This window comes from Phascolarctos cinereus, unplaced genomic scaffold (assembly GCF_003287225.1).
Source record: "Phascolarctos cinereus isolate Bilbo 61053 unplaced genomic scaffold, phaCin_HiC Scaffold_3;HRSCAF=262, whole genome shotgun sequence".
Classification (NCBI taxonomy): Eukaryota; Metazoa; Chordata; class Mammalia; order Diprotodontia; family Phascolarctidae; genus Phascolarctos; species Phascolarctos cinereus.
In genome coordinates, this window is record NW_027555736.1 from 110901606 (window position 1) to 110916729 (window position 15124).

At 38.1% G+C, this 15124-nt stretch overlaps 1 protein-coding gene across 4 annotated transcripts in view; it reads left to right on the forward strand.

The window, feature by feature from the left end:
- Positions 1-15124, forward strand: part of PDE8A (phosphodiesterase 8A) — a 261479-nt gene that overhangs the window by 192259 nt on the left and 54096 nt on the right. For 3 of the 4 annotated variants that reach the window (XM_020966427.2, XM_078151108.1, XM_020966422.2), the window contains 5 exons: positions 44-132; positions 4238-4289; positions 4393-4435; positions 10814-10891; positions 14409-14479. In XM_020966427.2, the coding sequence (XP_020822086.1) occupies positions 44-132; positions 4238-4289; positions 4393-4435; positions 10814-10891; positions 14409-14479 (333 nt within the window). The remainder of the gene's footprint in view (positions 1-43; positions 133-4237; positions 4290-4392; positions 4436-10813; positions 10892-14408; positions 14480-15124) is intronic. The other variant, XM_020966433.2, reaches the window with a different exon arrangement.

The following is a 15124-nucleotide window of genomic DNA, read 5'->3' on the forward strand; positions in this document are numbered from 1 at the left end:
GTTTTGAATACAAAATTTAATGATGCTTGAACTCCATTTATAGGAGTGGCAAGGAATTTATTATGCCAAAAAGAAAAATGGCGATAATATACAACAAAATGTGAAGATAATACCTGTCATCGGACAGGGAGGGTGAGTAGAAAGAAATCCAGTGTTCAGTCAACAGATAGTACTTTGTGTCGCTTCAAAACTGACCTTACAGTATGTCTAGTTGAGTAAGTTAAAAACCTCAGCAAGGTCATAAGACAACTAGAAAGTGAATCTGACATCTCCTGAACACCTTCACAGCAGGGTTTTTTTTGGTTTTTTACAATGGTGATTTTTAAAAATAATTGTTTTCAGGGGATATAAGCCCATCTTTCTCTCTAGAATGCTTTTTTCTATGTCTTCTATCCAAAATTATCCCCATCCATTTTCTTCCATACAAGAAAGAATTAATGTCACTTCCCTTAAACCTTTTTCCCCCTACCTGTGCTGCTAAATAAAGTCTCACTAGTGATACATACACATACACAAACACAAAAATAATATTCAAATCAAGTTAACAAGTATTTATTAAGCACTTCCCATGTGCCAGTCACTGTGCTGTATACTGGGAGAAAGGCACACATTAGCCACAAGGCTGAAGATGAAATGTGCAGTTTACAAATGGCATTGCCAATAAAGAAAAAAATGCTAGAGGAAATGTGTTACTCTACATAGTCTAGGCCTTTACTCCTAAATATTACTTATGCTATAAAGCAGGAAAAGCAACACTTTTCATTTATTGTTCAATAGCAAATTGATTTTGCATAGTCGGAGAAAATCCAAAAGTGTTTTGTTTCTGTTTTTGTTTTTCCCAGTGCTTGGCACATAGTAGGTGCTTCATAATTTTTCATTGAATGGATTGAATTAATGAGATGATGACTCCCACAGGTCACTCCTTGTAACCTGTGTGAATTTCACCATTCTTCAATGTGACACATGATGAAACTCAGCCCTTAGTTCTGAAAAATCTCTTGAGTATTTCTTAGGAATAACAGAGTTGGAATACCTGTTGTTTTAAAAAAAAAATACTACTAATTCCTTTAGAATCAGATTTTTTTGAAGTTTTAAGTTATCAGTAACATACCATAGCAATTTTCATTCCATGCCAAATTTTATCTTAGAATTCACTAGGAGGAGACACCACATTTCAGCTTTGCCCCATTATCATCGATAAGCATCTTCACAAGCAAGAATTTCTATAGGGAAACAATGATTTCACTGACTTTGTTAAGGGAGCAGGGAAAGCACTTGTTGGTTAGGGAGGCACAGTCAGGTTGGCATGTGATTCTCATCATGATAATGGAGAACTATCTATATCTATGCATAAGGGTTTCTTTCTCCAACTGAGGGATGACATGTTTGCCAAATAATTGGAGAATCATGCCCAGAGCTAAAGTCCTGAGGGAGATGGTGGTTAAAGAAGGAGATGAGGAATTGGGGCACAGAATGGCAGAGGAGTGAAAAGAGGAACTTTTAGATGAGCTTCTCCAAAAGAAAAATAAACATTATGCCTAGATAACTGTTCATTATCATTATCAGAATCACATGCAAACATATCTAGGTCAAAAATTGAGAAGGAAGAGAATGTGGGCTTGAGTGCTCCATAAATTATGCCAGTCAAATCCATCTGTAACTAGATTGTGGCTGTTTGGATCAGAAACTTGCACTATGCTAAACACATCCTATCATGTGTTTTTTGTTATTTTATGTTTTACCTCTGTATCTCAGTAAAAAAAAAATTAACCTATATTTTGATGGGCATGGTGGAGCACACCTATAATCTCTGATACTGAGAGAGGCTGAGGTCAGATTGATTGAGTCCAAGAGTTCTGTGCTGCAGTAGGGCTAAAGATCTGGTGTCCACACCAAGTCTGGCACTAACAGAATGAGCCCCTTAGAGCAGAGGACCACAAGGGAACCTAAGGGGGAAATGATAGTTATCCTTTCCACATAATGACCTTTCCCATCACAATTTCAATATATCGCTGGTCAACATAACAAATTAAATGAGACTTTTAGGGAAGTTTTGTGGAAGCCTCAGATGACATGTGAAGGCTGGCAGATAATACAGAAAAAGTATTTTTACTTAACATTGACCTACATGTAGCCTAGGACCAAATACTTAACACAAATTTTACAATAAGGTACTATAAATACCCCATAAAAGAAAAAGGGAAATTTGGACTTCTCTGGTATGAAGAGAGGGCCAAAAGAATTTTACATGGATTTTCTAGATCGTAGGAGCACCACACCCCTAACCCCTGCAATGCAGAAGGGATAATTATATTCTTCTAGACTAAGAGTTATAGGGTGACCTATACTCTCAAAAAAAATCAACCAATAAAATAATAAAACCCATCATTGAATGAAGCTTGACGGAAAACTAGGGTTCTTTCTTCCACCTCACCAATTTATGCAATTCTTTAGAATTATTAGTAAAGTGATTAAGAAAGTTGTTCCTTTATTGCTACTTGGCCCTACCTGACCATTTCCCATAACAGGCTTTCTAAAAACCCTCCTAAGGGAAGATTTTATATCAGTTATTAATAATCACTTCAAATTTCTTGGAGCCAATCAAAGTTAGAAATGTAAGTGTGGATAACACTGCCTCTGTGTCAGCCTGGGTTACAAAGTAAGCTACAATGATATGATGATACCTTCCTGGGAATCCCTTTCCAGTGTTGTAGAATAAAAAATAACCTCCTGGATCTGAGCTAGGATTGCACACCTGCAGAGAGGAGTGGAGTTTCCATATGATGCCTCCTCTGACTGACCCTACTTCAGATTCCTCTAGTTCCTGCAGCATATGAAACACCATTCTATGTTTCCTTTGAAAGACTTATACTAAATTAGAAAAAAAAAATGAACAAACATGACGATGAGCAGAGAGGCTTCTTTCAATTTTAGCAAGCATCAATTTTCAGAAGTCTGTGAAGGTAATGAAAATGTAGCCTCAGAGGAAGCAAAAACTGCTGATGGTGGTAGCCCAGAAAATGACACCCATTAGGCAGGGTTCTGTGGGATAAAAGTTGTGCTAGGATTTCTCCCACCTTCTCTTACCTGAAAATGATTGAATTCTGTACCTATAAGACACAAATTGCAAAGCTCTAAGACAAGAACTTTCTTTGTTTTCCCAAAATATTGGTGGTTTCTTGTGCTCTCAATTTTTCATCTACTTCTCAAAAACCATCAGAAACAAAGCTGGATTCCTTAAAGTTCAGCAGGTTGTAGATCCACTTGTAATCAAAATCAAAATCATTTCCAAGTTGAATTAATACATTTGTCATCCTTGTACAAACAAGCTATAACTTTTAAATATGCTAAACATTGATTTAGGAGCAAACTGGGCTATATGCAAACAATTTCCGATGGGTTTAAAATTTCCAGAAATTGGACATCTCTTAAATGTGTGAGAAACCCCTTCTTTCCCATTCTGTACCTAAACAAGAAAACCTTTTTTTTTAATGTCCTCAGCCAGTTATCATGCTTCCTATGGGAATGAGAAAAGTAAAGCTGCTTCTTTTTTTCCAAGAAAACTTTAGAAAGAACTTTGAAATCCACTTTGTAAACTCCTTCCCAGAATTCATAAAATAGTCAAGAGAACTGAACAGCTTCAGAGCTCAGCTGAAATGGTTTGTTGTATTATGAAAGCAAATATGGCTAAGTTAGGGAGAATTTGACATGAAGCTTCAGTGTTTCAATGGCGGATTCTGATCTAACTGTTTATTGAAGAACAGCTGCTCTGTCCTGGGCACCACCAAGCTGGTTAAATTGCCCAAGAGGTGGCCACAATTGCAGTGAATGTGAAGCAAGCATCTTAAAGCATAAACTGCTGTTTGCTGTTTCCAATCAAAGCACTTCCCCCCTGCCCTCAGCCTTAGAATTCTGTTGATAGACAGGTTTTGCTTCATTGTCTGACCCAGTGACGTAGTTACTGAGCATAAGATTCATTCCTTTGTAGGGAAGAATTTGTTTTCTTTTAAGAGTTACTCATCTTTCTACAGAGACACAAAAGAATGTTCCTAGACCCCCTGCTCCTTTATCAATGGCCTTGGATAGAAACAAGAAAAGTAAATATCATGCCCCTGAGCATTTTATGTACTGGTTAATACCTTTGACTTTTGTTTATTGTCCTCATAAAAGAAAACTAGACTGAGTTAATCAGCATGGAGAATCAGAAAGAAAATAATGCTTTTTTTTTTGCTTGCAGAAAGATTAGACACTATGTGTCCATTAGTAGAGTGTGCAATGACATCAATAAGGTCAGTAAAAAAGAAGGCTGTTACCCAATATCAATTCCAGCAAAAATAATATGAATGAGTAATTAAGAAACATGAACTAATGTCTCTGAGTATTCACTTATAGGTAGAAAAAACGTGCGAACGTGTTCAGGCTGAATCTCAAACAGGTAGGATGTCACATTTTCCTTCTTCTGTTAGTTTTATCAAAGTTTGTGTCTCATCAGCATGGGTAGTGATGTGATTATAGCCTAGTAAACTCACCTCTCTCAGAGCAATTTTCCTCATTGGTTAAATGTGGATAATGATAGTGTAAGGGTCAAACTAGAAAATGTATGTAAAGCTTTTTGCCGACTTTACAATGGTATATAAATGTGAACTATTATTATCAATAATCATACTTTTTAGCAATATAGATCACAACCCACCACTATGCTGAGGGTCCCTACCTCTAGGTTTCTTGGGATTTTTCAGATGCCAGTGGAGCACTTGAGCTGTGCCTCAGTTATCTCCATGTGACAAGCCCCTTTCTTTTTCTGGTCATTCCTTTGTCTGATAATACTATTTTTGCTACTTCTCTTGTGCAATTTCTAAACTTGTTACATTTATGCAGAACAGACTTTAAAAGACCCCTAGACACTGAAGGGATTTCATAATATCCTGGAGGAGAAATAACTTTTAATTAACAATAAAGTGATATTTCTATGCCTGGCTGGCCTGTTTACTTTAAGACTTGACAGAAAACCAACCACACATGAGTTTGCTGATTTTTGTATTATTTAGCAATATAAGGTTTTTTTCCTATATTCAATTCTAGTTTAAGAAATATTTGGAAGGTACCTGTGTATCAGGCACTGTGCCAGGTATAGGGGATACAAAGACGAAAACAAAGTTCCTCCTTTCAAAGAGCTTACAATTTTATTGGCTGGAAACCATAGATACACAGGTAAGTAAATACCCAATAAAGCAATTAGAGCCTGGGGCTAGAACTAACAACTGGGAGAATCAAAAAAGGTCTTGAATTGAGACAGGATTCCAAGGTGTGGCAATGACTAGAGAGAGAGAGACACACACACAGAGAGAGAGTCCCTCTTGAACTGTGAACAGTTGAATTGATTAACTCAAATAAAGAAATTATTTGATGATATTTAGTAAATCTTTATTTGTTAGAACACTATAGGGTCAATAGGCAAAAGGCTTTCCTGATTAACACTTCCACAATAATGTTCTTTAACACATTTTACCCAAACTTTACTGTGTCCTAATGGCATTCAGCCTTTGACTCACTTGTAGCATAATTCCAGCAAAACATTCCCCCCTCCCAACATCATTTCATGATATTAGATGTTAGATGTGTTTTGTGAAGCTATGGATGCCAGAGGCACACTACTTTAAAGCATGACCCTTGCTGGGCTTCTTGGACTCTAGGTTGACGCCTTGCACACCTGTTGTTTAGAAGAGATGTCCTTTCTTAACAGGTCATGGTACAGAGGTTCTTAGCCTCTGCCCTAATCAGACTAGCTTTCTGAGGATTGAACACACTCTGCTCATCCTCACCTTTTGTATTTTTTCTCAGACCGTTTCCTGGCCTTGAACTTAAGCTTCCTATGAGGCCTAACTTAAGGCTCATCTTTCAGACAAATGATCTTACCTCTCTAGGCTTCTCATCTATAAAATGAAGAGATGAGACTACAGGATAGGTCATCCCCTCCCCCCTGGACTATTACAGTAGTCTCCTTATTGGTCCCTGCACACTCAAGTCCACCTTTTATATAGCTGCCAGATGGATATTCCTAAAGCACAGAGTCTGACTCTGTCAATCTGCTGTTCGATAAATGCCAGTGACCCACTATTACCTTTAGGATAAAGTGTAAACCCTGTTTGGCATTTCAACCCATCACAATCTGGCTCTAACCTACCTTACCAAGATTATTGTATGACAGTCCACTTAACACAGTCTATGAATCAACCAAATTGATCTTCTTACTATTCTCCTTCATGCTTTCAAACAGGACATCCTTCATGCCAGTAATGTACTGACTTCTCATCTTTACTCTTGGAACCCCTAGTTTCCTCGAGAGCCCCATTTGAGAGAGCACCCAGGCCAGCCATGCTCACTTCTCTCCTAGCTCCACTCCTGACTCTGACATGGGCATCTTCCCTGTCCACAACCTCCCCCAGCCTCTCTTTTCAGCTCCCTTTTCAGTATTGTCTTCCTTTTAGCTCATATTTTATTCCCAGTGTTTAGTACTGTGCCTGGAACATAATGAGTACTTAATAAATGCTCTATCACCTACCACTTATTTACCTATTATCTATCATTTGTCTGTCATCTATCTGTCTGTCTACCTATCATCTATCTGTCTACCATCTATCTAGCTGTGTCATCTATCATTTGCTCATATGTCTATCATCTATTATCTATCTGTCTATCATTTATCATCTATCTCTTGATCATGTATCTATCATCTGTGTCAGTTATCTATCATCAATCTGCCTACTGTCTATCATCTGTCTATCGTTTATCTATATATCTAGCCAATCTGTTTCACTTTTATTTATCTGTCACCTATTTTTCTATTAATAATCTGCCTTTCATCTATCTCTCCATATCATCTATCTGTCTATCGTCTATCAATCTGTCTACTTATCTATCATCTATTTATTAGCTATCATGTATTTACCTGTCTATTGTCTATCATTTGTCTATCATCTATCTGTCTACCTTCTATCATCTGTCTACCACATATCATCTATCATTTGTTCATCATCTATCTATCATCCATTATCTGTTTATCATTTAGCATCTATCATGTATCTGTCACGTATGTCTGTTATCTATCATCAATCTTTCTACTCCCTATTATCTCTGCCTATCATTTATCTGTATATCTAGCCAATCTAATATATTTCTCTATCATTTGTCTATCACCTGTTAATCTATTAATTATCTCTCATCTGTCTATCCATATCATCTATCAACTATTTATTTATCACCCATCTATTTATTATTCATCTATCTGTATCTAGCCAATCCAGTCTATTTCACTATGTAAAGATCAGTTCTGACACCATTTCCTACATGAGGCTTTTTCTGTTTATCTCCCCCAAGACCTTCCCAAAATTACTCAGTATTTATTTCATGTTTACTTCGTATATATTTAATATATACTTATATGTGTCCATATTGTTTCCCTAAGAGAATGCAAGTTTCTTGAGTGTAGAAACTGTTCCATTTTGGGCTTAGTATTCCTAAAACTGTACCTATCTTATAGTAGGTACTTGATAAATGTTGATTGATCAAAAGGGTCTGAATCTCTTTCAAGAGACCAGTTTTCCCACAATGGAAGTGAAGCTTACTGGCCCGTAGTTTGCAGACTCTGTTGTCTTCTCTTCTTTGAAAATTGGAACTCTTGCCCTTCTTCAGTCTTTTGTGGTAGCTTTCCTCTTTCCCATGATACTTTAAGTATCACTGAGAGTAGTTCAGCAATCATACCTGTCCTGTCAGTTCTTGCAGAACCCACAGATGTAGTCCATCTGGACCAGGTGATTTACATTTTTCAAGAGCAGCCAAATGCTCTCATATGCTCTGGTCTAAACTCCCTGTGAGTCATTTTTCTTCAATCATTTCTAATATTAATGTCATTCTCCTTTGCAGAAGAGTCAGAAACAAAGTAAAAACTGAAGAGCTTTGCTGCCTTCTGTTAACAGTTATCTCTGTCCTATCCACACCAAGCCAAGGTCCTATTTCTTCTTCGATACTACTCCCATAAAACTAAAAAACAAAGAAACAAAACCAAAACAACAACCTTTTATGTTGTCTTCCGCTTCCCTTGCCAGCCTCAGTTCATTCTGAGTTTTGTAATTGCTGTCACTGTTTTTACAGGACATTCTCACACTCCTATTCTTTCTGTATCACTTAGACTTGCTTCCAACTTCTATATATTTCCTTTTAAAATATAAGTTAGTCGGTGAGTTCCCTGTGTATCCACATCATTCTCTGGACAAATCCCATTTCTCCTCCTCATTTAAATCCTTTCACTTTGGGTCTTTAGAATTTCACGTGGGAAAGTTAAATAGCATTAGTTATTTCAAGGATCCATAATTATAGGTGGAATGGTACTACCTCCATCTATAAAGATTACAGTTCCTCTAGACCTTGGTATACCATCTTCATGAGATGCTTCAGCCAAAATAATTCATCATCTAATGACCAGAAGTCTAATAAGACTCTCCAAATTTAACTAGACTGGTCATTGGACAATAGACATAAATCAAATCCATCACTAGGCCAACACTTGAAGTTTCTCCTGTCTGGTAGAACTTACCAGAAGCTTATGTTCTACCATCATAGTCTGTGTGAACCTAAACCTCAATGTGTCATCAGAGTAAAACTTTGAGGAGTTAAATAATGTTGTTTGGGGGCAGCTAGGTGGCGCAGTGGATAGAGCACCGGCCCTGAAGTCAGGAGGCCCTGAACTCAAATCCAGCCTTAGACCAAACACTTGACACTCATTAGCTGTGTGACCCTGGGCAAGTCACTTAACCCCAATTGCCTAAAAAAAAAATGTTGTTTGGGTCAGGACCTATGAAGGAACATGCTATAGTAGATAGAGGGACCAGTCTTAGATTCAGGAAGCCCTGAGTTCAACTCCTTCTTATAACACATGCTAGCTGAGTTATACTAAACAAGTCATTTAGCCCCTTATCCCTAGTCAGTTCTCTAAGATTGTAAATTGTAGACCATCTACAGACCTAGAGAGGGCTAGGTAGGACAGTGAATAGAGTGCTGGACTGGGAGTCAGTAAGATCTAAGTTAAAATGTCTGCCTTGGACACTTATAGCTATGTGATCCTGGGAAAGTAATTTAATTTTTCCTAGACTCAGTTTCCTCATCTATAAAATGGGGATAACAATATCACCTACCTTACAAGATTGTTGTGAGAATTAAATGAGATAGCATATATTAATACACTTGGCAAACTGTAAAGCACTATGTAAATGCTGGTTTCTATTATTATTAATTTTGCATTGAGCAAGGGACATAGCTCTATCAGGAATTCCATACCCAAAGAAATTTCAGCTCTGGATCCAAACAAAAACTAGTGCTGTGTTTTGTAAACATTTTAATATAACTGTGCAAAAAATCAGTACATGACTGATTAACAAATCAATGGGTCAGGCAGTAATTAGCATAGGTGCCAAAAGAAGGGTTAGAGCACCAGGCTGAAGTGGTCAGGAAGACTTTATAGAATAGGCAGATCTTAAAGGATGGATGGAAATTCCATAGGAAATGATAGGAGGAAGTGAAGGCACTTCAGATGGGTAGCAATTAAAAGTGGAAATGTGGGAAAATACAAGGATTTTTTTTTGGGGGGGGGTGTTGAGGCTTGACCATGAATAGGGCTACAACAGGTCTGTGTAGGAGAGTGGTGTGAGAGAAGGCCAAAAAGTTAGGCTGGGGCCAGATTGTGGAAGGCTTTTCATGTCAAGCTGAGGTTGAATTTCATACTGCAGGCATTAGGGAATGATAGGGAATTTTGTTTTGTTTTGTTTTCATTGTTAAAACCAAGGGAATTAAGTTACCTGGGGGAGGGGGAATATTTGGGAAATTTACTCAGGGAGTGGTATACAAGATGGTAGAGAAGGCAGGGAAAACAATTAGGAGGCTATCAGAGTAATATAGCAATGAGACCCAGTGGGCCTGAGCTGGGGTGGTGACAGGTTGGAACAGAAATATAAAGACAGAAGAGATATTGGGAGAGAAGGAGGAAAAGACATGAGGACTGTTTGGCTATGAGGAGATAACAATCAAAGACAACTCAAAGGTTTTGAGCCTGAAAGAGACAAAAAAAAAGATGGTGGTGCCATAGACAGAGACAGGGAGGGCTAGAGATGGAACTGGTTTTCAGGGAAAGCCAACACATTTGGAATATACCCAAAGCCCATGTATGAGTGTATAGGGTGTATGGATATCCCCTATTGAAAGAGCTCATTTTCCAACCCCAAGATTCTTTAAAACATTTATATTCTGTAGAAAATGGAGAAAATTTAGGAGGGGAAATCAATTTTTTTTCTACTCTTTCACTTTAGGTTTCATTTAAGGGTTAAAAGGGGAAATCTTTTTCAATGTGCATTTCTTCCCCTCCTCCCACTCGCAATGTCCATTTTAGATTATTTCTTTACAGATTTCTAGGAACTCTGCAAGTATATGATCCAGAAACTCCATACAAGGAACCCTTTCTGTGTGGATTTTTTTTAACAAGGTGTGGAATGTTCAGCCAAGGAGAGTTCTAATTGGCTAACATTCCTCACCACTTTATAATGGAAATTCTGACATGGCTGTCTTCCTTGCAGTTCAACTGGGTCTTGTTCTTAGAAGTGAACATTATTGGCCTTCATGAAGCTAGAACACTACGGAAGCTGTTGTACTCTTATCCCACATTGAATTATAACTTATTTTCTGAAAGTTTTAGACTGGGGTGGTTTGCTATTATTCTGCTAAGAGATTTTTTTAAAAAAAAACAACAACAACATTGTTTCCACAGATAATCAGTGTTGCAGACACAAAGATAGGAGGAAAGGTTCATTAGATGTCAGATCAACCACCTCCCGAGGAAGTGATGGTATGTGACAAATAGGACAACAGGGATAACTGTCATTTCCATATTACAAAATCTTGGCCTGCCCTCTTTCATTTGTACATATTTTAAAAGTTGGAGTTATTTTCTTTTATTCTCCATTGCACTTTCAAAAATGATCTCTTTCAAAGACGTTTAGGAATTTGCCTTTTCCAAACTTCTCTGTGTATTTCTTATAGTAAAATGCATGGCATTCTTATATCTTCTCTACCTCCTTCTCCATTCTGTGTATTGATTCATACCATTTTGTACCATTTAAGACAAACTAAGATGAAATTATTTTCATAGAACTCTTGATTTAAATTGACCTGGTTTAATTATATCAGTGACAGTGTAGGTAGTGGATACAGTAGAGGCCTTAGATCTGGGTTCAAGTCCTGCCCTGACATACTGTGTAATCCTAGGCAAATCCCTTAACCTTTCAGTGTCCCAGCAACTACAATACTGTGAGTTGCAAAGCTGTTACTGATCTTTATTGGTCAAGTTTCCTTGTGAGGAGTTCCCAATACCAATGAAATCACGAGTCTAGTTCCTCCCCCTCCCCCCCAATTTGTTTAAATAAATTTTCTGGCAATACTCATTGTCTCAGTTTGAATCAGCAACTATTTTTTATTAAGAAAGACTTATTATTAGCAAGATATCATTTAAGGCCTAGGGTGGACAGAACACTGGAAAATATACAGTGGAATAACCCTACTCCAAGTATAACCCAATAACGACAACACAGTAGAGTTGACTAGATGGCTCGGAATGGCCTGTTGCCATTTTTGGGGGTCATATTTACTGTCCATGTGATCAAAATCATCCTAGTTGGTATGGAAACAAAGGCAGAGCCAGGAAGTACATACATATAGTTGTCTTGAAACGTTCTGGCTCCTTGGCAGCTAGAGGGGAAAGGCCATAAGCTAAAGAACCAACATTATACTAGGCACTACCTCAAAGGGAAAAAAATATGTCCACAGCCTTCATTTGGGCAGGTGGATCATAGACACCCAGGGTAGCCAGGAGAAGTGGACACAGGACCAAAAGCAGAATCAGACTACCTACATTCTGATCCCCCATTTGCCATTTACTGGTTGTGTGACTTTGGACAAGTTGCTTCCTCACTTTGGCTTGAGGTTCCTTTTCTGTCAAATGAGAGGGTTTTTTATGAAGTCCTTTCCAGGCCAAGCAATCTGTGCTTCAATAAGATTGTTGCTGCCTTTACTTAACAGTGTACCAACTGTATGTGGAACATGAATAGGGATTTTCCCCCTTATTCCTATCCCAAATAAGGAGCCATATCTTAATAATTAACAATGACAAAAAAAAATTATAAGTTCTTCACATCTCAGATTCTGAAAGCTTTTGCTTCCTTATATAATGTTTAGTCTTAATTATCCAAAATGATGGGACATCATGCTTTAAAAAATTGAACCAGGATCAGGGGCAGGTAGGTGGCGCAGTGGATAGAGCACTGGCCCTGAAGTCAGGAGGACATGAGTTCAGACCAAACACTTGACCTGTATTAGCTGTATGACTTTGGGCAAGTCACTTAACCCCGATTGCATCACCAAAAACAAAAAAGAAAAAGAAAAATTGAGCCGGGAAATCAGGTATTGTCCAGTTAACAGTAGATCATATTACTTATTCTTGTTACATAGAGGGAATAAAAGGCCTGTGTAGCATTCAATCTTGGGGTGTTTTTACTTTTGCTCTAGAATTAGGAGACAATTCTGAATACCTAGAGTTGTGGTGGGGAAAAAGAAGAAGTAACTCTAATATTTCAACTTAGGTTGCTGGGCTGATCTGGCTTAGTAGGGAAAGCATGGGATTTAAAATCAGAGAACGTGGGTCTAAATTTGGGCTCTACTATTTACTGTCTTTCTGACTCCACTTAACCTCAACAGGCCTCAGTTTCTTCATGTGAAATAAGGCATGTGAGGGGCATATGGACTAAATAATCCAGCAGTTCAACATTTATTAAGTGCTTCCTGTCTACAAGGTACCAGGCCAGAGGCTAAGGAGACAAATAGAAAGTGAAAAATAGGCCTAACTGCAAAGAATTTAAATTCTATTGCAGGTAAAAGACATGTATATAAATAAGTAAGAGATCATTTAAGGAGGGAGACAGCATTAACAATTAGGGTAAGGAAAGACCTCATGTAGAAGCTAGTACCAGAGCAGAGCTCTGAAGGAAGCTATGAATTCTAAGCAGTGTCGAGGAGGTAGTGAGTGCATTCCTTCAGTCAGGGAGGACAACCTATACCAAGAAATTGAGATGGGAGATGAAATGCTAAGTTTGAGAACAGCAAATATGCCAATTTGGCTGGATTATAGACCATTCAAAGGAAAATAAGGCTAGAAGGATAGGCTGAAGCCAGCTTGTCCATAGCTTTAAATGTCAAAGTGACGCCTTTGCGTCTTATCTTACAGGCCATGGGGAACCATGAAATATTCTTGAATTGGGAGATGACATGGTTAGATGTTTGAGAAACATTATTCCAGCACTTAAGTGGAAGATGGATCAGAGAAAGGAGAGATGAGAATCAGGAAAAACAATCTGGAGGCCTTTGCAATATCCAGGCAGGATGTGATGAAGGACTAAATTAAGGTGGTGGTCATCTAAGTGAAGAAGGGGATAAGAGGCAAGAGATGTTGTAGATGGAGAATTGACAGGGCTTGGCAATTATTTGGATATTGGAAGTGAGAGGAAAGGAAGACTAAAGGATGACTTCAAGGTTTATAAACCTGGATAATAGAAAGAATGGCGGGGCCCTTGTATTTTAACTATAAGGGAAGTTGGAGGAGGTACTCATTAGCAAGGGGTATGTCTGTTCTGGACATGTTGAAATTGAGATACCTAGAGGATATCCAGCTCTCCAGCAGGCAGTTGGTGATGCAGGGCTTAAGCACAAGAAAGAGCCTTTTGCTTTCCTCTCTGCTATAGTATCAGTGCATGGGAAGGTGTGATTCTTGCTAATACAACAGAAGAAACAGAACTAGTCATACCAAAGAGGTTGATCAAGACTGTTAGAGCAGAGCAAGATTTAATAGACTGAGCAGTAAATGAACCTGATTTTGTCATTGAGGTTGTAGGGAAATGGTTTATGTCTTAAAGATGGGTACCATTACTTAGGGCAATGAAAAGTTTTCCTTAAGCCATTTCTCTGTTAATACTTTTGAGTCGGTGCCAAATCGTTAGGACAAATCTCAGTGTGACTTTCTATGCCAGAAGAGATTTAGGCACATCCCTGGAAAACAAGGAATCAGGATCCCTGGGAGAGGTAGCATGGTGGAGTCAAAAGAATATTGATTTTGTGACCTGGGACAAATCACTTTTGCTGGCCCCCATTTCTCTATCTATAAAAAGAAATGGCTGATCATTTCCAATATCCCTTAGTTAATGTCTAGGTTTCTTTCCAACTCCGTAATTCTAAGATTGAGATGACTTGATGTGAAACATAGGCTATATAGCACAATGTTTACATTATCAGTAATCCTCATTTTATTTTAATCACAGGAAGTTCACAGAGACGGCACTCTTCCATGGCAAGGATACATTCAATGACTATCGAAGCACCCATCACCAAGGTAGATGCTTTACTTCCTTTCTCCATTGAACTGAACTGCATGAACCAGAATTTCTGTGGTCTGTTCTTGTTGGTGGTGGGTTTTTTTAAATTCTAAATTAGTTCACTGTACAAGGAACTGTATCCCATAGGGATGGGGGGAGTCTTATGTAAGTCAGCAATGAGTGCTATCATTAGCCTGACCCTATAGAATTGACCTCACTTAGGTTACCTGTAGTTTCACTAGAAAATTGAGCTGAATCTAATAAAATGAAATTGATTGGGCATAAATGTAAAGTCTGAAACTTTGGTTCAAGAAATCAATGCCACATAGCTAGAAGATAGTTTAAATGAAAAATATCTGGAATTTTCATGGACTCCAAGTTCAATATGAAATAGGGTTATAAAGCAGCCAAAATGGCTAATGAGATCTTGGGCTGCATTTAGATAGATATAGTTTCCAGGAATCAGGAGGTGATAGTCCTGCTGTCTTCTACCCTGGTCAGTCCACATCTGGAGGATTGGGTTCAGTTCTGAGCACCATCTTTTAGAGAGGACATTCATAAGTTGGAGGGCAATCAAAATAGTAAAGCTTCCTAAATCTATCCCATATAAAGACCTAGGGATGCTTAGCTTAGAAATGAGAAGAATTGGAAGTGGCAGGGAG